Raw genomic sequence first — 23,694 nt, 5'->3', positions numbered from 1 at the left:
TGGATTTTCCCTTGCCCGGCTTCACTCACCAGGACTTTCACCTAGCTTCACTTACTAGGATTTTCACCTGGCTTCACTCACCAGGACTTTCCCACTGCCTGGCTACACTCACCAGGACTTTCACTTTCACATCCGGTCCAGAGAACGAGCTACCGAGCCCTCTCTGACCACAGTTCGGAGAACGAGCTACCGAGCCCTCTCCGACTTCCATCCGGTCCAGAGAACGAGCTCCCGAGCCCTCTCCGACTTCCATCCGGTCCAGAGAACGAGCTTCCGAGCCCTCTCTGACCTCAGTCCGGAGAACGAGCTACCGAGCCCTCTCCGACTTCCCATGCCAAGTTTCCATACTTGGAATTCTCCGTGCCAAGTCTCCATACTTGGACTTTTCCCGTGCCAAGCTCCCTGCTTGGACTTTTCCGAGTCAGGTCAACTCACCTTGGGTCAACTAGGTCAACCTTGACCAAGGTTGCACTAACAATCTTCCATCAACATACAACTCTTCTGTTTTCGTCAAACATCAAAATACAATTCGAGTCAGGTCAACTCGAGTCGGGTCAACCAGGTCAACCTTGACCTAAGGTTGTACCAACATTTTCAAGGTATTAATCAACCCAGCCGATATTGGCTTTCCTTCTTAAAGGCATGTCTAGGTCGATACTGGTCTACTCACTCGGAAGTATATCCCGACCGATATTGATTTTCCTTCTTAAAGGCATGTCTTGATCGATATTGGCCTACCTCTTTAGAGGTATATCCCGGCCGATATTAGCCTACCTCTTTCGAGGTATATGCTGATTGATATGGGTCTACCTCTTTTGAGGTATATCCCGGCCGATATTGGTTTTCCTTCTTAAAGGCATGTCTTGATCGATATTGGCCTACCTCATTTGAGGTATATCCCGACCGATATTAACTTACCTCCTTTGAGGTATATGTTGATCGATATGGGTCTGCCTCTTTGGAGGCATATCCCAGCCGATATTGATTTTCCTTCTTAAAGGCATGTCTCGATCGATATTGGCCTACCTCCTTTGAGGTATATCCCGGCCGATATTAACTTACCTCCTTTGAGGTATATGTTGATCGATATGGGTCTGACTCTTTGGAGGCATATCCCAGCCGATATTGATTTTCCTTCTTAAAGGCGTGTCTTGATCGATATTGGCCTACCTCCTTTGAGGTATATCCCGGCCGATATTAGCCTACATCCTTTGAGGTATATGCTGATTGATATGGGTCTACCTCTTTTGAGGTATACCCCGACCGATATTGGCCTACCTACTTTGAGGTATATCCTGGCCGATATGAGCCTTCCTCTTTTGAGGTATATCTCGCTGGATGTTGGCCTGTTTATTTGGAGGTATATCTCGGTCAATATTAGCCTACCTTCTTTGAGATATTTCCCGACTGATATTAATCTATCTTCTCCGCTTGGTTATCTCCTTTCCCTTCCTTATCGGGGATCTCTGAAACCTAACCCATATCAACTATGATGAAACCTTTTTTCCAGTAGCGATGTTTAAGTCCATTCAGATCATGCTTGCTATTGCAGCATATCACGATTATAAGATCTGGCAGATGGATGTCAAAATCGTATTTCTGAATGGAAACTTGTTCGAGGATGTGTACATGACACAACCAGAGGGTTTTGTAGATCCACAACATACTGGCAGAGTATGCAAGCTGCATAAGTCTATTTATGGACTAAAGCAAGCTCCTCGGAGCTGGAATCTTCGATTCGATGATGCGATCAAACAATTTGGTTTCATCAAGAATGAAGATGAACCCTGTGTCTACAAGAAGGTTGTAGGGAACACAGTTGTCTTTCTTGTATTGTATGTGGATGACATACTACTAATTGAGAACGACATCCCTTTGCTGCAGTCTGTAAAGGCTTGGCTAGGAAATTATTTCTCAATGAAGGACTTAGGTGAAGCAGCCTGTATTCTAGACATACAGATCTATAGAGATAGATCTAAGAGATTGCTTGGCCTAAGTCAGAGTACATACATTGACAAGGTACTCCTTCGGTTTGCCATGCAGAACTCCAAGAAGGGATTTCTGCCGATGTCACATGGCATGAGTCTTTCGAAGACTCAAGGTCCCTCTTATAGAGAGGAGAGAGACCGCATGGATCAGATCCCTTATGCCTCAGCCATAGGATCTATCATGTACGTCATGCTATGTACTCATCCTGATGTTTCATATGCTTTGAGCATGACAAGTAGATACCAGTCAGATCCAGGTGAAAGTCACTGGATAGCAGTCAAGAATATTCTTAAGTACTTAAGAAGGACTAAATAATATTTATTAATATATGGAGGTGATGATGAGCTAGCTGTAAAGGGTTACAGTGATGCCAGCTTCCAAACTGACCAGGATGATTATAGATCGCAGTCTGGGTTCGTGTTTTGCTTGAATGGTGGTGCTGTGAGCTGGAAGAGTTCGAAATAGGACACAGTTGCTGATTCTACAACAGAGGTCGAGTATATTGTTGCATCAGAAGCAGCAAAGGAGGCAGTTTGGATCCGCAAGTTCATTACTGAGCTTGGGGTGGTTCCTAGCATAGCCGATCCGATAGAGCTCTATTGTGACAACAATGGAGCAATTGCACAGGCTAAGGAACCTCGCTCACACCAGCGGACCAAACACATACTACGGTGCTTCCATCTCATTCGAGAGATCATCGATAGAGGAGATGTGAAGATTTACAGAGTACCCACAGAGGCTAACATCGCTGATCTCTTGACCAAGGCTTTGGCACAGAGAAAACATGATGGTCACACTAGGTCATTGGACCTTAGAGCCTACACTGATTGGTACTAATGCTAGTGGGAGATTGTTAGTTAGAGCCCTAGAGCCAATCATATGATGATTGTTGTATGGACTCATTATATCATTTTCCTATATATATAAAGGTATTTGTTTTGGTTATTATACTTACTTGTATTGGTGTCAAATAACTAAGTATAATAGCGTCCTTGAGTAGAAGGTTCTTATCTATATCAATCGATTGGTTGAATCAATAGTGAGATGATATAGAGAACACTACTCTTAATCATTTCTAGTCAAGTATTAACATTCAGGGACAATGTTAATGCGATGAGACTAGTATATAGGTCAACTCGATAACTTGATATCACAAGTTATGGATATAGAGATATCAAGTTGACACATGGGTATGCATTGGAGAATGTATACTGAATGACCCGCCATGAGAAAGTATCATTGATTGTTATATGAGTGTCATATACTTTCTCATGTGGCTATTAGTATGACTATTAGTTTTTGGACCTAAAGTCACCATGGTTCCCTATATAAGGAGTTGCATACTTTGGCTTCGTCAAACGCCATCCGTAACTGGGTGGACTATAAAGGCGATTACTGGGTATGTAACAAATTATGCGGAGGGATGTGAATGATGTAGATGAGATCTATCCCTCCTATATAACGGGAGTGACATCATTATTCTTGATAGAGTGAGACCACTAAGTACATGGTCATGCCCAAATGAGTCAATATGAGATATTGAGCTCATTTGATTATGGTGAGTCTACTTGGAGTTCAAGATTTAGATTGATAAGAGGATGATACCGTCTATGCCTCAAATTGATCAATCTAGATGTCAAGGATAGAAGGACATTGTCATATATTGTGAAGAGTCACAATTAGTAGTCACAAGGTGATGTTGGATCTCAACATTCTTGTAACTTGGGTAGTAATGATGTGTTGCTAGATACCGCTCATTACTTATGCTTCTAAATGGATTTAGGAGCATTGCCAACATTTCAAGAACCTATAGGGTCACACACAAAGGGAAATTAGATGGAGATTAGGTTCATATGATGAACCAAGAGGATTAGGTTCATGTGATGAACCAAATTGGATTAAGAGTAATCCTAATTAAGTTAATTGAATTGGACTCAATTTGGTTCATGTATTAAATGAGTCTAATTAGATTTGGATTCATTGAGTCAATTTAATTCAATGGATATAGATTCATTAAATTAAATTGGTTTGAATCAAATGGTTAGATTTGATCAACCATAGGAGAGAAGAGGTCAAGTTTGACTTGACTTGAGAAGGGAAGATGAAAGGTCAAGTTTGACTTGACCAATCCACCTCATTTGTGAGTTGGCATAGAGTGGACCAATGATGATGTTCCACATCATCAAGGATAGTACATGTGTGTGCTACCTCATGAGGGAGATCAAGAGTTGTGACTCTTGGTATTTCATGGAGTTTAAAAACCCATTTTGAAGTGGTCGGCCACTTTAAGTGGTGTTGAATGTTTGTGTGCTCATTCACTCCTTCTTCCTCCTCTCATCTTCTTCTCTCCCTCTCCTCCACCTTGGCCGAAACCTTCAAGAGTGCTAGCACACTCTAAGGTTTCTTCTCTATTTTTGCTCGTGTGGATACACATAGAGGGGTGTTCACTTGACACCCTTGAGATCCGACAAATTTTGGACGAGCAGGATAAGCGAAGGGCTTCACATCAAAGGTATAACTTCTCTATCATGTAGATCTAGTGTAGATCTAGGATTAGAAAACATGTACACGAAAATTTTAATTTTCGCACGGATCTGGTGGTATGGAACTTCGGGGTTCCCGCAACGCAAAAAGCAGTTTTTACGACCCGAAAGTTCCAACACTATGGAGATGGAGGCGCCTTGGATGCTGGGTGGAGGGGACCCTCCATGAGCTTGGAGGCGCCCCTCAGGAGGATAAGCAGCGACGATGCAGGGCTTATCCACGCGCAGCTGACCCGGAGATTGGAGGCACCCTCAATGAGGTTGAGGGCGCCCTCCATAGGCTACTTAAGCCCAGTTCAACCAGCCGCAAAGGAACAACGAAATCTGACAATCATTCTTCCGTGTGCTGCTCAAAGATCGATCCGACAAAACTATAGCTCAACCCTGACGACCAGAAGATTCAAGTTTACTGTTCTAAGTCGTCGGTATAATTTTATTTATTACTTTAATATTGTAATTCAAAACTGTAATTTTCTGAATTGATAATGATTGCCCAAAGTAAACGCTCAACGAGCGTGGGCCTTGGAGTAGGAGTCGTCCTAGGCTCCGAACCAAGTAAAATCCTTGGAGTTCGTGTGTTTGCAATTGTTTTATTTTATTTCCGTTGCATATTTTACTCTATAGTTTTCCGAAACGAAAGTGAAAGTCACGAGCGCTATTCACCCACTCCCCACTCGATCCTACAAGCACTTCTTGGAGCAATAGTTTTCTTATGAAGATGAGTAGTAGAGTGGTAGCACGAATAGGGACTTTGCTCAGAGTTGAATTGAAAATCGATACACTGTCTCAAATCTCGAGCTCCCCTTTTATAAGCCTAGTTCGATCGATCGAAAATTCATTTGGTTGATTGATCCCTTTAGTCGACTGATCCTCCTATTGGTCGATTAAACCCCTTGCTTTCCTTCATCCCCGAGATCCGATCTTCGCACATTTATGAGCATTAATTGATCGGTCAACCGATCACCTTATTTGGTCAACCAAATAGAGTAGTTTCCATGTTCGCAGAGATTCGCCATTAATTCTCCATTAAAGTTTTAATTGTTTAGTCGACTGATCGACCTAGCTTCTATTTTTGTTTTGACACGATCTTATCTCTGTTCTGTATCAACCTGGTTCGGTCGACCGATCAGGCCGATTCTTGCAAAACATAGTTAAATAAAATATTTCTATAAAATAAAATTAGTACAGTAATATATGATGCATGAGTAGTAATTATAGTAGAACTGTTTTGATCTTAACTTGAAACCTTCCCGATTTCTACAATTCGATCAACGACCTAGGGTTTGTTCCTTTCCGGAACACGACCTCACCATCGCTCCTCTCCAATTGCTTACCTCAACCTACCTGCCAAACATTGGTCCTCCAGACCTATTTGAACTTTACCGCTTATCATTAGATCAGCTCATCAGGGCTTCCTCTTGATATTAGATTCTCCAGACCTATCGAGCTTTCCTACCGAGTGTCGGGTCCTCTCGACCCACTTGGACTTTCTGCCTGGCTTCCACAATTTGCTAAGACTTTTTCGATTGAGTAAACATCCTGCATATTTTGTTAACTTGTTAGATCACAACAAGATTTAACTTAAATCTTTGACAACATCAAAACTCATATTCGATTCTGGTGTACTCTGCACCAACAACTTTAGGACAAGTTTGAAATTGGCATATATTGATAACATTTCTTGTAATTTCCACTCTACACATCCATATCTAGATCTATTTCATTAATAAAATTGGTATGGTGATTGTTGTTGAGGTTTGTTACATGCATATATAGTAGGTATGATCTCTTTAGCCCTATACCAATGAAGTTAATAGACTAGATTATTTACAGGGGTATTCTGTACCTATAAAGTTTGATGTAAACTAAAGTTACACTTGTATTTCATATACAACTCACATGTAGTCCAAGTGAGAGATTGTTGGATATTATTATTTCTATTGGTGAACTTAATTGTAAGTTGTAAATATGAATACAAACTGAATCTATTTAAGTGATCTAACTTGATATTATTGGGCTTCATATTATTAGATATGGATTTAATATGTAGAACCTTTTAGTCTGATCCATTATTATATATGGGTTGATAACATATTAGTGTCTCTATATAAGGGAGATGCCCCCTTAGGATATCTTGGCATAATCTTTGTTCTCCATTAACAAAGGTTAAGCGGTGTCGTCAACCCTAATTCTCTTGAAAGGTGTTTCTTCTTATTGCTTCCGTTTCTTCTTCTTCCTCATAGATATTCAGACGATACTACAAGACAAGGATGACTTTTTAATCAGGTTCTTTATCATTTTTGGTTAATGCTTTTCATATGATATATCATGTTTTCGTTGAAATAAGATCCATATTCATATGTTGTATTTCCTATTTCGAATTCTTTACGGTTTTTAAAATTCATAGGACTTAGGTTATACAAATTTCATCACTATGAGCTTTATTTCCGGATAAATTGCATTTTGACTAGTAATATCCTTAGTTCCTCATTCTTTTACGCAAAGTTCTCCCCTACGGCATTGCTCACGACCCAACTCAGAAACCTTATTCCAATTCCAAGTACCCAGGCGCCAGCTATTTATATTGAACCAGCCAACCAACTATTTCTAAATTCAACTAGTTTTTTCGTCTTCCAATTATTAACTCACATAGCACCAACAGTCGTTGCACTCTTCGGTTCCAATTCACTCAACCTGACAACCAAATGCAATTCACTTCCTCATTCTGCAGCCAAGGCACATAAAATTGTCTACATCATAGTGAGTTTGGTAAGGCAACATAAGTATACTCAGCACAGCCAAGCGAAGCCAGTCAAACCAAGAACAAGATAATTGTAAGTGTGTTCAATTTCATGGTCCCCCAACTTTCTCAAAATGGAAACATCGCGGGGCAGCTAAGCAAAGCCAGCCAAGATCGAAAATAAGATAATTGTGATTGTGTTCAATTTCATGGACCCCAATCTTTCTCAAAATGGTAACATTGCAAGGCGTTCGTGTAGTATCACTTCGATTTTCAATAAATTTAAAATGTTGAACTACTGATCGCTACTTTCGAATTTACCATGAAAAAATTACTGTGAAACTGATCATTCTATGATTAATATACTGGTAAAAAAACAAACAGGTGGGCATGGGCTTTGTAAGCCAATGACAAGACAAACGCCATATGAGCCTAGGTTTGCATTGTCATTTGCCGCCATCGAGACCCATTCAATATTTCCGCGCCTCCCTCCGTCTCATCCACTCAAGGGCCATGGCCAATGTCAACCTAGCCCACGTGTTTACCACGTGCCTTAAAGAAAAGGAATTATTCTCTTACTAATGTGATGGTTACAACCTTTGTAACATTACATCGGAACCGTTCAAATTGGATCCAAGCGTGACATTTTGAAGCTTCGGGCCGGCTTGATTTGAATCTTAGAATTCGAGCTTGCGGCGGGGAACGAGGCGGCGAGCGGTGGCGCTCGCGGCGGCGAGATCGCGGATTGCCTCGGCGACGAGGTCCTTAAAGACTAGCCGCTCAATGTCGAGGACGGCGTCGGACATCTCGGGACCCGGTCGGGACCATCCGTCGCTGAGCCTCCTGTTGATGTCCTTCCGCACCGCCCTGCCCACGGCGGCGTCATCCATCCCGCATTCTTCCACCGCCAATGCCTGTTCACGTAAGCCGCGGATATCTGTCCATACTTGTCGAGGCGGCACCTCCTCCTCGCCCGGTGCCGGAGGGGAGATCATGGCTGGCGAGAAGGCGTCCCAGGGGGACACCCGTCGTGTCTGGTCGAGGATCTCGGTCACGGTGTCGAAGAGGAGGCGGCGGTGGAGACGGTCAGCCTTGCATGAGTCGATTGCTTCTCGGCGCTTCTCAAGGACCGCGTACACTGCTGCGCACGCATCGCCATAGCGGTCGCATGCGCGGACGACCTCACAGACATAGCGGTAGTCGGGATCCCCATCCTCCAGTCCACCGTTTGCGTCGCCTTCTATAGTCGACTCGGTCGAGGACCACTGCGACTCCTCCCTGTCGTCCGTCAGCAGATCTGCGGACAGGATTAAGTTATTATCGTGATGATCCACAAACTCAGACCAGCAGGCGAAAGTGTTGGGAATACCTTTGAAGTCGATGGACCGCTTGCTTAGGGGGGAGGGCGAAGGCGAGCCCTCCTCACCGAGGAACGCGAGCGAGTCGAGAACCGAAACGGGGCTTGGTTGCAGGTCCGATGCCGTGGATTGCTCCGCTCCGGTGAACGCCGCGATGTTGTGCAATAGCTTGTCGCACCGCTCTAAAAGATTTCGTTCTGGTCTGTACTCCTCTGCTTTTGATCTCTGCATCGTCAAAACCACACATTTTACAACGATGTCGAGTTAATCGAAAGGGTTCCAGCAGATAGGCAATTGTACCACGAAGTCATATTGAGAGGACACAATGGCTCTGTTCTCGAAAAACGTGGTGGATGTATCGTCCTCCGCCGGTGAATAAACTCTGTCTTCCGATGATGCATTCGTTGGCCGCCGGCTTCTCGGCGATCGGGCAGCAAGAAAATCCGGCCCCAAAATCTTTGGACTAGATTTTGGGGAGACGATTGGCGAGGTCCTCCGTTGGGGCTGTGAACGCCTGTGTGCCACCTCATTTTGTGGTCGCCGGTTCACCGGTGAGCTCGGGCTCTCAGGCGACTTCGGGGCTCGATTCCTCCGCTCATTTCCTCTTAAGAGACTATCAACTGGCGTGCGCTCACGACGGACAAGCGACGGGCTCTGGGGCGCAGCGCCGATTTTAGGCAGCAGCAGAGGCGACTCGCCAGTACGCCCTCGTAGAGCCTTGGTTGTGGATTTCATAATAACTATTGGAGCGCCTTCGTGGGTCAGGCATTGGTTGCTGTAAGGATTCCGGCAGCCACCGACTAGAGGAGAAGGGTTGGAGTGGAGGAGTCCTTTTAGATGAAGTACCTCCAAAATTTGCTTTACCGTCTCCATATCCTTCGCAGGCTCGTCGATTCCTCGCATCCTTAGCCGCTTCTCTATCTCTCCATATAGAGTCCCAGGGCGCTTCGACTCCGGGAAGATGTCCTCGGCGTCAAAGAAGATCTTCCGCTGTAGCGGAGGTAGCGGTCCATTCTTCGACGGCGGCATTGCCTTCGTCGTGTTATTGAGTTTGAACTTGGCCAGGCTGACCGATTTAAAGAACTCCTCGGCGGAGATCGGCTCAGATCCGGCGGGGCCTGGATGCGCATTGTGCATCGAGCTCACGCCGACGAAGCCATAGCACGACAGATCCTTACGGATTCGTGACTCGGAGGCAGATCGCTGGAGCTTGGCCCCGACGGGCTCAGCTCCGCCTTCGCTTCTATGGCTTGGAAAACCCTCTAGCCCCATTAGCCGCGCAACGACGCTGGGAGACCGCCTCTGCTCGTCCCCTGCTTCGGAGGCGTCAGATTGGGCTCCGGTGTTTACCGGATCAGCCGTCCGGATCTGCCGCGGATGGAGCTTTCCCTTCGCGTCAAGCACCGCGCGACTGTCGAGAGAGAGTCTGGGGCCGTCGCGGATCCTGCACGACGTCTTCCCTCCCTCGCCGGCCTCAAAAATCTGGAGCGTCAGGGGAAGTAATCGTCGGGCGGGTGTCCCTGCGCGGCTCTCTGGGGAGGAAGGATATACCTCCGGCGAAGAGGGAGGAGGAGGCTGGCTCTCCTTTAACAACGACGGAGAAGAAGAGTCCGATCTCGTCGACGGCGAACTCGATCCGGCGATCTGAAATCGGCCATCCAACAATTAGAAAACCAAACGAAAACTAAAAGTAACCCCATCCAAGGTGACAGGAACTCACCGAGGCGGTGGTGAGGCGGCGAGCGGAGAAGCCACGCCTGCCTACGACGATGTGGCCGCGATCAAACAAATGGAGGAAGCCGGCCATGCAGCCTATCTGCCGCTCGAGGCGCTGCTCCTCGAGGACTCCTCCATGGCTGACGACGCCGGGCGTCATCTCCACCAACATCTCGCCTTTCTTTTCCTCGCAACAACTTTCTGCTTCACAACTCCAACTCACTCCTCTTCCGCATGCACATGGGAAGCTTGTCCTCGCATTCGCTCATCCACCGCTACTCTCGTTAGTTTTTAAAGCGTCGGGGATGGGCGGCCCAGTGCCGAGAATACCCCCATTGAAGGAACAATAACGGATGCGTCCGCGTGACGTGGTTTCGCTTCTGAGTTTTGGGCTCAGGAATGGAGCGCGTAGATTTTTGTGTTGCCAGTCCGCAGAGTTAAATGCAGTGTCAGAAGGCGAAAGCGAAAGCCATAGCGAAAGTTTACGCCTGCAGAACCTCAGCCGAATTTGAACTTTGACCGCGTGACCACGACATGCGGCCCGCCTCTCTAACCCGACACATACTATAGACCCAACACTTCGAGGCAAGTAGTAAATTTTATTTATTACCATGCCCTCGGTGGTAATAACAAATAACGACTACAGGCACCATTAAATTAAGCAGGCTTAAGGATATTGATTCCAGTGAGTGTTTTGGGAGTCTGGCTGGAATTGCAATAGGGAGGAGAAATCAAAAGGTGAGGCGTGGCGTCCCCGGACTGAGCACGTGATCGCGGAAAGGGACGGGTCGGTTGAACTTGGGCAACCATCGCTGTCGCAGCGCGTCCAAAAAGCAGGAGTGTGAGTGAGTCCCTCTCGGTTACCACACCAGCTTTTAGTTAGCCGGTGTAACACTAAGGTGGATTGGAATCCCGTTACCTAACCTCCACGAGGACAAATACCTACATACCTTTTTTGCACAGTGACGCGGCGCTGGTTTGGGAGGGGTACTTAGTATACTGAATGCGTCTGACACTTCCATGTCACCCAATTACTACGGCTGGCATCTGATACTTGAAATTGTGGAAACATAAACACGGTTGACGCGTGCTTGGCTTGGGCATGGCAAGAGCCAAGGATAATCCGGTTTCATCCACGCTGGCTCAGACCGACTATGGCCAGCAGGATGGCTTCGGCAGTGCTCTCAGTTCCGGCATCAGGATCTCCACCGGTTTGCTTAACTTTTCAGCAACTGATTATGACGTGGGATAAAATTCTCTTTAAGACCATATTGGCAAATTGACATCTCTTAGTATCTAGATGATAACATTGGTAGCACCTTTAAATGCGTAGATCCCTAAGCTCCTCAATCTAAGCTCTCCGTTGAGCGCCTCTCTTTAAGTTTCCTGAGCTGTCTTTCCGAGTTTTTGATATTACTCCAGGACATACCTAAGCACAATCTTTTATCACACTGGGTCATGCTTAGGCATGCTCCCCACGCCGCTTGTCACATGATTTAGCATCCAATCTCAACAGCAAATTTCAGTCATATGATTTATGTACATTACAAAAGAACTAATTCATTGGTCTGGCTATGGTGCAAGAGATTATCGGTAGTCCGGTGTATGAAGTTTTCGTTATGTATGATTTTAGAGAAAGACTCATTGTACATAATTTTATCTTATTTTTTTACAAGAGATTATTTCTAGGATTCGAATTCATGATTTTTTACTCACAAAATAACAATTTTACTGATACGTCAAAATTTCCTTTCTAATTTTTAATTATAATATATTATAATTTTTTTTTCTAGTAAAATAAAAAATTTGAGATATTGAGCTACTTAGATCACTTGTCACTTTTACTTTTTAATTTTATTTTGATAGTCCATGAAAAGTTTTCACGGGATGAATTAGACACTTTTAGGAATTAATTTAATAGAGTTGAATATCTAAATAATAATAATAATAATAAAAATTCATTAAATATTTTGGAAGCAGAAACTCAATCTGCTTCTTCGCTGATGCAACATGCAGAGTGAAAACGAGACCGATTTTTTTAATTAAAAAAATAATCCTAACTGATCAATACCCCTCCATGTGAAGGACCAGTAGGGATCTTCTTATCTTTAAATTATGGATTAAATCATGATTCATTGTAAGAAAATTTTTATTTGGATAGAATTTATTTTTAAATAGATAGGATATATCTAAATCAAGAGTTTAAAAAAATAGATTATCCTCTAATCTGTAAATTATGGACTAGAATATTCGTTCTCATAAAAGACTATTAGGTATGAGCATAAATAAGAATGCAAATGAATTAAACCGGCTGACTTATTTTAGTCGAAAAAAATATTTAATTTATATTTTAAATTATCGAATTCGAGTTGAACTTAGATATTAGATAATTTTTTAAATTGAATTTAAACTCATATTATTTTATTTAGTCGTTCGCTAGTTGTTCATAAGAACTAGGGGTGTAAATGAGCCAAGCCGCTCGTGAGCTATTCGAAGCTCGATTCGATAAAAGCTCGTTTGAGCTCGTTTAATGAGGCTCGTTAAGATAAACAAACCAAGCTCAAGCTTCTCAATATTCGGCTCGTTAGCTCGTGAACATGTTCGTTAAGCTCATAAATCAACTTTTAAATAAAAAAAAATAAGAGTTTTGATATTGAATTTATAGATTTTACACTCTACTTATGAAAAACATAGACAAATATATTAAATTTATTTATTAGAATAAAATTATAAATTTTAACAAGAATATTATAATTTTTTTAAAATATATAATTTAGTTTTTAATGAATATTTAAATTTATAATTTATATTTATTAAGCTCGTTTAGGCTCGATAAAAGCTCGAATATGCTCGTGAGCCATGAATATATTCGTTAAATAAAGCTCGAGCTTGGCTCGATTATAAACGAGCCAAACTCAAACATCCAAGAGTTCGGCTCGGCTCGACTCGGCTCGATTACACCCCTAATAAGAACTCTACTTATTTTTATTTTATTATACAATATACTCATATTAAGATTTAAATAATTAATTCAAACTGAACTTGAATTAAAGACATTTTAAATTATAATTTCATTTTAGTTCGAATTAAGTTCAAACAAACTCAAACAAACTCGAACTCTAACTCTAATCAATTTCGGATCTAGGGGAGAGTGGGGGTGTGCTTGAGCACCCCTTTGCTCCTAAAAAATTCCATCAGTATATTATAGTTTGAGGGACAGCGAGAAACAAGGTAAACTTCAACTCCCTTTTTTTTGAGTACCTTCTTTTTTTTTTTTATCTGTAACCGCCACTGACTGTAATTCAAAACTAGCACAAGCCAAGATTATTTATATTTTTAAAATTTAAATCGAATTCGAATATTACACATAATTTTTTAATTTAAACTTAAATATTTGTAGACTATTAAACTTCATTACTTTACACCTAGGCCTATACAGTCATCCTTCACTCCCTACACGAGACGATGCAATTTTGTTTGATCTGATTACTTGTTATGGATTAGGATGGGGTCTAACTTCAACAAGCAAAGTAATGTTACCCCTTGATTTTGTTTCTATCTCATCTTCCTCTCCAACCCAATTTATGCCCATCAACTCTTTCCTTCTCCTATTTAAACATTTTTTTTTATATAAAGGGATTCATTTAAAATTTGTTGGTAGGAATATGATGATAATGTTTAAGCATTTTTACAAAGATAATATTTATTAGTTATCAATTTGGTAATATAAAAATGTTACTAAAAGTCTAGAACATATATGATGGATAAATATTATACTTTTCTCATATATGACATTTAACAATAAATCATTAGCTCTTAATAATGGTTAAGTGTTATTACTATATTATGTTTATTAGTTAGTGATTTAGTAACATAAAATAGTGCTAAAAATTATATATAATGGTTCAATGCTATGTTTTACTAGTTATAAGGATAAAAAACAAATATTTAATTATAATGATTTTACATTACTATGTAAAAAACCACTATATTAACATTATTCATTTAAAAGAATGACACTCCATGTAACGGTTTAGTAAAACATACACATGACCATCCTCAATAGTGGTCAGCTCAATCAAATTTAGTTGATTCGAAGTTAAATTTAAATCTTTAATCTATGATTTTTATTTTTTATTTTCTATTTTTTAGCTAGCACTAGGTATCCAATCGTTTGGGCCAATTAATCCTGAGGGTGAACGGTCCGATCATGCAAAAGTTTCCATCAATCATCAAGGTAAATTCGGAAATACTCGCAGTAGGAGGTCAAACATTCCAAGTTTGTCATCACACTAGAGGGAAATATTCTATAATGCGCCTTAATTGGGAATCCTGTCGCTGCACCATAGCTCAGGGGCAAACCATTAATTTATAATGAACCTATTTTAGAAGGTTTAGTTCTAATTATTTGATAAAAATATTAACATAAAATAAAGTTAAAAATAATAACTCAATACTATTACTATAATCAACCTCTAGTAAAGGTTGATCAAGCTCAAGTTGAGTTTCGATATTTGATCAATTTATTTGATGGTTGAGAGAGAGATATTCAAATGAAAAGAGAGATTAATGGAGGAAGAGATTGTTGGCGTAATCAGTATTGGATCACGTTGATTAAGATTGATTTGAACATAAATGGTTGAGCAAAAATTTAAGTAGATTAAGGTGATCAGATACTTGATAGTGGAGAAGTATAAGTGGGTCCAGTTGATTAGACACCTAGAGGATATAAATCTAATAGAGAGTTACCAAGGATAAAGTCCAAATGGGTCATGGTTGATTTAATGCTTAACAGTTAAAAATTTAATAAGAAGTTGACAAAGATGAAATCCAAGTGGGTCATGAAGGACCATATACTTAATATGAGATATGAAGTCCAAGTGATTCAAAGTTGATCAAACACTCGATAATGGTGGAAGTTTTAACATGTCATGGAGGATTAGATGTTAGACATGAGAAGTAAAATCCTGACAAGTCATATAGGATTAGATGTTAAGCATAAGAAGGGAAGTCCAAGCATATTAAGGAGTATCGAATGTTTGGCAATGGTGAAGATCTAATAAGTCTAGGTTGATCATATGTTAGATAATGGTGAAGTCTTGATAGATCTAGATTGACATGATGCGAGACAATGACGAAGTCCTAATATGTCAAGGTTGATCGAATGTTAAGCAAAGGATGTGTAACGACCCTACCCTCCCCTTAGCTAGTTTGTGGGAGTGGGACGTTACTTAACTATTAACTATACACTTTACTTAACTAATGTCGTCCACATGTTGATAGTAATACTTAGAACTCTTTGAAAACTCGAAGCATGCAATTTAGTAACAGCTGAAAACATAAATAGCTCATCTCAACATTATACTCTAGCATTTGTTCACAACTAAAACATATCAATCTGCACATGCATGCGACAGTGATATAATTCAAATAATGGGACTAACGTGCATAGCAATTTAAACGGAAGATTTCTAAATATATAAAAATTTTCTATGAATAAACCATCAACATAAAAGAATAATTCCAATAATGCAAAAAGGATTCAATCCACCTACATTTCACAAAATGTCTAAATACAAAATCTTAATAAATTCTTTAAGAAAATCCCAAGGCTTCCATAGTCCAAACATTACACATCCATCCACACCTCCTTGTCGCCCTCCTTCACTATAGCTTTCCTTTTCCTTTATCTGCAATAAGAGAAAATGCAACTATAAGCGGATGCTTAGTAAGCGTTGTCTACTCACAAAACTCAATGTGCATGTATATATATATCTATGCCAAAAACTAAAACTGAATGCTTTAAAAGAAACACTGCTCATGCTCTTCTAATAGCAAAGGAATCAAAACATACTGAAATGCTAAACATATAAGGCTGCTCATCTAATAGCGATTAACAGTAAGAAAAATCTATTTAGCATGCTAGGATAAAAGAAAACTAAACTTGTTGATTTTTTTAAAAACTAAGTAAAATTTATTTCATTTGTTCCCAAAACTTATACTCTTATACTTCAAAATAATAATCTCTTGGGCCCAGGCTTAGTACCATTGCGCGCTTCCTAATAGAAACTGAGGTAGCGAGCTACCAGTCCTACGAGGGTAAAGACCTTGGTCTTACCAGGGCCGAGACTTCGGAATCGGTCATCTGGATTTATTTAACGACATCCTCGGAAGTCGGGTACTAGCCTCTTCAAATAAAATACTTGTTACTTGTTAATACTTCTAATAAAATACTGCCTCGAAAATTAAATAGTAAGCTCAAAGGACTGTTCGTGCCCCTTTCTATAGCACAAACTCAAAACTGCACAGCAAGCTAAAGAAGGCTATTCATGCCCTTTTCTTTGCACAAATCTAAACTGCACAGTAGCTCCACAAGGGGCTGTTTATGCTCAATAATTCAACACAAAACTAAAACTGTAGAATGTTAAGTTTCTTACTGTAAAAACCTAAAACTAAGGCTATCTGTTCATGATACATGCAACAAGTAAAGAATTTGCTACTAGAAACCAAAAAGACATAGCCATTCTTCATGCTCAGTGCCATGGCAAGGAAACAAAATAGAAGTTCTGGACTGTATATTAAAATGGAAGTCATGCATGTTTATCAGATCAGCAAGAAATAAATCTGAACGAACAGAATGGTGAACAAGGGTCTAATAGCATGGTTAACACACCAATGTACCTACTAATAATTCCACAGAAAATCAAGACTGCAAATCTAATTAAACTGCTTAAGAGATCTAACTGAATGCCCCCCAGAAATTAAGGTTGCTCATGCCCATTGCATAGAACAAACGGAGCTAACAGTAAACTCCAAAGGCTGTTCATCTTCATTTCATAACACAAATCGGAACCTAGAAATAAGAAAAAAAAACCAAACTACCTGCTTAACCTACACAATTTACTTTCTTCCTTTGAGATTCACGGCAGCAACATCAAAACACTGCTCCTTACAACATGCTTCAAAAAAAACAAGAAGAACAAGGATTCGAGAGCTACTCCTACTGCAGGCGAGAAGCACTTACTCTTGATCTTGAACTTACAACCGAAATCGGCTTCTAGGGCTTCGAAGAAACTCGAAATCTCGGCAACTTCTTCATGTTTACGTGCTCTCCTCGACGGGGTGATCGTAAAGAAGTGGAAAGCCTTCGGATTTGACCCTTAGCCGGCCGCCGGAGACGAAGCCCTAGCTTCCCTCTTTGGTTTCGCCCGAGCAATGCCGTCGCACGCGAGAAGAGAAGAGGAAGGTTTAGGTCACGGAAAATAATCCCTAAGTTCTCTCTTAACCCATCTCCCTTTATAACTAGGGTATTCCGCGATTTACTACTGCTTAAATGGCTTCCGCCCCTTCCTTGATCAGCACGGCCCTGCTGGGTTCTTGGTCATCCGAAACAACTTAAGGCTTTGCTTAACCAGGGGTCTCCGGTTCGAACCTCGGCCCGACCTCTTTTTGCCTCAAATTCGTTTCTTTTGGTAAAAATACCAAACGAACTTCGAAAATTACATAAAAATACTCTAAAAATTTCTAAAAATCTCTAGAATATTTCTAAAGCATTTCTAAATATTTTAAGTACTATTAGGACTCGTAATGAGGAAATTTGGGTTATTACAGGATGTCCTAACTATTAGGATCGGTTGAGCTAGAAGAGGGGGGGCTGAATGACTTACTTCAATTCCTTGATTAACATGACTTTTTGTAGTAGAGACTTGAGATCAATGCTAACTCTTTGTATTTATTTGGTATCCACCTCCTTGTTAAGGAGGTGATTAGTCCAAGGATCTATACTGCCACAGTCACCCTTCCACTATGGAAACTCTCCTTCTCAGAGCTACGCCGAAGGTGGAGAAATCTTACAAGATTTTCAGCTTTGTCTTTCTCAAAATAAATAACTCACAACAAGAAAGAAGAGGAGAAGATTACATACTTTGAAAATAGCTTCTTCTTCTTGGTGCGGCTTGAAAAACTAGCTGGAGGAGAGCTTGAGTTGATCTTGAGCACTTTAGAGATCTTGAACACTTGAGAGTAATAGAAAATGTTTTTCCAGAGTTCTACATTTTTCCTCGGTGAGAAGCTTTTTATGTCTTCAAAAAATATAGCCGTTTTCTCATAGAAATTTCATCATGAATCAATTTGGGTAAATCTCCAATCGATCCTGAGATATCCGTTGGGTGCTACCTTCTCTAGATTAACGGTGCAAATTATTTTATTTGAATCCCAATCGGTTGGTTGATCGATTGGTTACCTCAATATTTTGGCTAGTCAATCTAGGTGCATTGTGCTTCGTGTAAAAGCCTTGTTAATCGATTGGCTGATCGATCCAGGAGCATTCTGTGCTTTCGCGCAAAAGCCTCTTCAATTGATCGATTGATTGCCACCAATCAATCGCCTGATAGATCCAGGAGCATTTTGTTCTTTCGAGCAAAAACCTCTTCAATCGATTGATTCATCGATTGGTTACCACTAATCAATCACTTGATCGATCCAGGAGCATTCTATTCTTGACAAATTCTTCTTAATTGATCAACCAATCGATTGGTTGCTTCTTAATTGATTTGTTAATTGATTGATACATAATTTAGCTCACTATTCAACAGTACCTCATGCTAGATGAACCTCTTGTTCCCTGGACTTTGTTCCTGGAGCTTCCTCATCTTTGGGTCTTCATGCCAAGGATCTGGTCCTCGACCTCCTTGGACTTCTCTTGCTTTGTATCCAGTCTTTCAACCTACAAGGACTTCGCTTGCCAAGAATCCGATCCTCGACCTCCTTGGACTTCCCTTGCCTCGTATTCAGTCTTCCGACCTACAAGAGCTTCTCCTGCAAACTCATAACTCATGTTAGATCCAACGTATTAACCTAAACTTAAATAATTGTCAATACATTGAAACTTTCAGGGCATGATTGCACCAACAATCTTCCCCTTTTTAATATTTGACAATCTATTTAAGTTTAGACTAATTTGCAACATATCATAAAAACAAAAATGATAAACATGTTATTATCATATTATCAAGTGAGCATAGTTAATAAGAACTTCATTTCAAGTAAGCATAAACTTAGGCTTATATCTCCCCCTTTCTCAAATAATTTAAAAAATGATAAGAGCTCCCCTCAATAACTATAGTAATTAGTTATGATACACAATAAAATAGGGGCACTCCCCCTTAGCCCATGCCATTAAAATAGAGAAGTAAATATAGAATAAGATATACCATAGGGTACACCCCTATTTATCAAGCAAACAAAGCATTCTAATAACAGGACGAAAAGCACCACCACCATATATAAAACATAAGGCCAATAAGGTGACATATCATATATATGTATATAGCTCACGAAATAGTGTCTGAGGCGCACATCATAGACTATAGGTCAAACAAAAAAATTCATACAAGAAAGGGGAAACTACAAGTCATAATGGAACAGTAAATTCAATCATGTCGCCCTCAGGAGGATCGACAATACCAGCAAAATCAGCAGGATTAGCGGGACTCCTGGGAGCATCGATAACAGGTGGCACATCTCCCGCTGGAGGGGGAGGCTGAGGAGAGTGACCCAACATCCAAGATCGCATGAGCTCAGTAAGAGAGTCAATGCTCGACTGCATGCCCGTCTGTCTACGTCCGATAGTGGCAACCTCTGTGCGCACCTCAGCAATAACCATGCACACCTCCTCAAAGCAAGTGTCCATGGTCTCCTCAAGTGTCTGAAGCTGAGCAGCTCCAATGGGACCAAGAGAAGCAGGTGCCTCAATATCCTCCTCAGGATCAACTGCCCTTGGAGCCAGCGCTTGTCTTGCCCTCCGAGGTTGATCCCTCGACCCCTCACCAAGGGCACTCCAGACAATCCATCATATGCCATTCGATCCAGCCTCAATATCTATCTTTATGAAGGATCATGCATATATTCGGGAATATGCGACGGTCATAGGCTCTAGCTTCCCCCGGGAGACATCAATGTGCATGGACTTCAGCCAATCTGTAATGATGTTGCCAAAAGGCATATGAACTGTCTGGTGCATTGGCTGAGTGAAATGAATGATGCAATGAAAGATGTTTAAAACAATATTGACATTAAGGGAATGCCGCATGACGTACAAGAAAAACATGTGAGAGGGTCTGATGAGGGCTAAGGCACGGAGGACAATAGGTAAAAGATAATTAATAACTATTTTGAACAGTGCATTGTCCTTGACAAATAATTCAAGTGAGGAGAAGGTAGTAATATGCACATTTGGACCATCCAGATGGAGATGACCAAAGAGACTCTGATGCATGGAATCAATGGTGATATGCTCAAATGGTGGAGGCAAGAGATCAGGTAATGTAGGATAAAATACGAACTCATTTGTCGACGGATGACACTCCAAAAAGGTTTGAAGAATTTGATAAGAAAAGTCCAAGCTGCGCTTGGCGACACGAGTACGGTAGATAACTCCATCTGAGGTATGCAAGTTACTATAGAACATGGAAACAAGCCCAGCATTGACACTCCATTCACAATAGACAATGGATAAAAGCTTGTAATGTTCGATTAAGAAAAAGACTTCAAAGCAAGAATCATGATAAAATTGTCGATTGATGGACTGAGGAGGGATAAGCTTGAAGGTGTTCTTGTTGAATGCCTGCTAAAGAGCAACATTTGGAAAATGCTGGTCAGTGGGAGGTTGGGGTCGAGGTAGAAGTCGAGAAGACCCCCCATCGGATTCACTAACCTTTTGCTTTTTCCTACCCATGATGAAAGAAAATGCAGCAAACACCACCAATGCAATGAGAATGAATCTCGTGCATAAATGATGCATGAGTGAAATGCCATGCCGGAACACAAGAGATTAGAAGCCAAAACACCACTAATAGCATAGAATATGAAAGAAAAAAGGAGTGAGGGTTTAGGGTTTACTTAGGGTTTGGATTCCTCATTTAGGAAGTGATAAGGGATGGTTGAGCGAAGCTTAAGTGTCATCTTCGTGAAGAAGAGAGCATGGACGAGGGAGACCAGTAAACCCTAACTGTCATCGCTGAAGAAGACAGTCAAACGCCGAGGAGGAGCACCGGGAGTATCGTCAGGAGAATCACTCGAAAGCTAGGGCACGAGACTTGGAGCGGTTTGAGAAATGAATCGAGTCTATTTCATGAGATTTAAGTAAGTGACTCGACTCCAAATCGTATTGTTCATGAAGGGAATGCCCCAATCGATTGTCTGATCGATTGATATAGATTGAATTCATTGAATGATCGATTCAAGATAGTTCTATGCATGAACATATGACTTAATCGATTGATTGATTGATTGAAATGCACTAAATCGATCCATTGATCGATCCTGTGATGCTCCGTGGAAAAATGCAGGTTGCCCAATTGATTGGCCAATCGATAAGTTGGCATTTCTAAATTTGATTTGGATTGAATTTTAAAAATTTCAAACTAATCATACACAATCTCAAAAAACATAAAATTTTCATACCAAGTTTATACCATACAATTTTAATAGGAAAAAAAATTTAATAAAAAACTTATTTTTACAAAGGTTAGGTTTCATAAACACATTTCTAAAACATTTTTAGAATAATATTTTCCAAAACCTAATTTCAAAAATATTTTTAAAGAAATGTGAAAATAATTATTGCTCCCCCTGAACCTGACATTATTAAATTTGTCTAACCGGTTAGCTACTTACTAACTATTCAGAAGATAGCAGCTTTCACTTGGTTAGTCAAGTTAAGTCTAAGCATCAGTTAGTGTTTGACTATACTGATTGACTTAATTTGATTAATATATATTTGATATTTAACACCCAGACTCATATTGATGCACTGACATAAGGATCTTATGTCCAGGCAATCTGCCTATGCATCTCACCCCTTTCTATGTTTGGCAATCACAAACAAGGGAGTCCTAGGGTGTTGGTGAGATGCTCAAGTACTAGCCTTAGGGGAACATGATTTCTACGGAATTGTTCTAGTCTAAGGCTAAAACTGTTTTAAAATTCTAAAAATAGGAAATTTTTAAAAAAATAAAAATATTTTACCTTAGAATTTGAAAATAACCAATTTTTGAATATAATTTTAAAATTCCTAATCTATTAGGCACATCCCTAATTTTCTACGTAGATTGCTAAATTCACTTTCAGGGAGGAGTTTAGTATATATGTCAGCTAAATTAAACTTTGACTCAATGTACTTGAGTTCAATGTCTCCTTTAGTGACATGGTCCTTGATAAAGTGATGCCTAATTTCAATGTGTTTGATTCTGGAATGATGCACTGGATCTTTTGTTAAATTAATAGAACTAATATTATCAATTAACACTTTTACATTTGTAAGGTTTATGTTAAAATCTTTTAAAGTGTGCATCATCCATAATAATTGTGCAACGCATTCTCCTATGGCTATATATTCTGACTCAGTTGTAGATAGCGCAACACAGTGTTGCTTTCTACTAAACCAGCTAACAAGTGATGGACTTAGTAGTTGACAACCACCACTTGTGCTTTTGCGATCTAATTTGCACCCAGCATAATCTGAGTCAGAATACCCTATTAATTCAAAATTATTAGTTCTAGGATACCAAATACCTACATTTGTTGTTCCTTTAAGGTATCTAAAGATTCTTTTGACCTGAGTTAAATGTGATTCCTTAGCGCAGGTTTGGTATCTAGCACACATACTAACTGCAAATAAAATATCAAGTCGACTTGCAGTTAAGTACAATAGGCTACCTATGACACTTCTATAATATTTTAAGTCAACCGGTTTTCCATTTGGGTCATTATCTAGGATTGTATTCATGGCCATAGGCGTTTTTATTTCTTTAGTATTTTCCATTCCGAATTTTTTAAGTAATTCTTTAGTGTATTTTTGTTGATAAATATAGTTTCCTTCATTTGTTTGTTTGATTTGTAATCCTAAAAAATAAGTTAGTTTTCCTCCTAAACTCATTTCAAATTCTTGTTCCATTAGACTTGTGAATTCGTCTAAAAATTCCGAATTTGTTGACCCAAAGATGATATCATCTACATAGATTTGTGCTATGAAAATATCCTTTTGTATTAACTTAACGGATAGGGTTAGGTCAATTTGACCTTGGTTGAACCCTTTAGAAATTAGGTAAGAAGTTAGTCTTTCATACCATGCCCTAGGGGCTTGCTTAAGTCCATATAAAGCCTTCTTTAATTTAAAGACATAATCAGGGTGTTCTAGATTTTCAAACCCAGGTGGTTGTCCTACATACACTTCTTCTTTTATCAGTCCATTTAGGAAGGCTGACTTAATATCCATTTGGTACAGTCTAAACCCTTTGTGGGCTGCATAACTAAGTAACATTCTAATGGACTCTAGTCTAGCCACTGG

The 23,694-nt window shown here is 40.3% G+C and overlaps 1 protein-coding gene across 1 annotated transcript; it reads right to left on the bottom strand.

Annotated features, from left to right (window-relative positions):
- Nucleotides 1–7,825: 7,825 nt before the first annotated feature.
- Nucleotides 7,826–10,633, bottom strand: LOC122017662 (protein LONGIFOLIA 1-like). Its single transcript, XM_042575329.1, has 4 exons — nt 10,351–10,633; nt 8,931–10,274; nt 8,642–8,855; nt 7,826–8,569 (listed from the first exon to the last, which is right to left on the bottom strand). The coding sequence occupies exons 1-4, from the start codon at nt 10,516–10,518 to the stop codon at nt 7,950–7,952; spliced, it is 2,346 nt and encodes a 781-aa protein (XP_042431263.1). The 5' UTR covers nt 10,519–10,633; the 3' UTR covers nt 7,826–7,949.
- Between the last annotated feature and the right edge of the window lie 13,061 nt (nt 10,634–23,694).

The sequence above is a fragment of the Zingiber officinale genome, chromosome 8B, assembly GCF_018446385.1.
Source record: "Zingiber officinale cultivar Zhangliang chromosome 8B, Zo_v1.1, whole genome shotgun sequence".
Lineage (NCBI taxonomy): Eukaryota > Viridiplantae > Streptophyta > Magnoliopsida > Zingiberales > Zingiberaceae > Zingiber > Zingiber officinale.
The sequence above is the reverse complement of the archived record's forward strand: the minus strand, read 5'-3'. Positions and strand labels throughout refer to the sequence as shown.

Bases quoted from the DNA above. Each gene is read 5' to 3' on its own strand.
- LOC122017662 (XM_042575329.1), bottom strand. From the start codon at position 10,518: ATGTTGGTGGAGATGACGCCCGGCGTCGTCAGCCATGGAGGAGTCCTC. The intron at 8,856-8,930 runs GTACAATTGCCT...TTGACGATGCAG, and splicing joins CCTCTCAATATGACTTCGTG to AGATCAAAAGCAGAGGAGTA. The intron at 8,570-8,641 runs GTATTCCCAACA...TCCTGTCCGCAG, and splicing joins GCGGTCCATCGACTTCAAAG to ATCTGCTGACGGACGACAGG.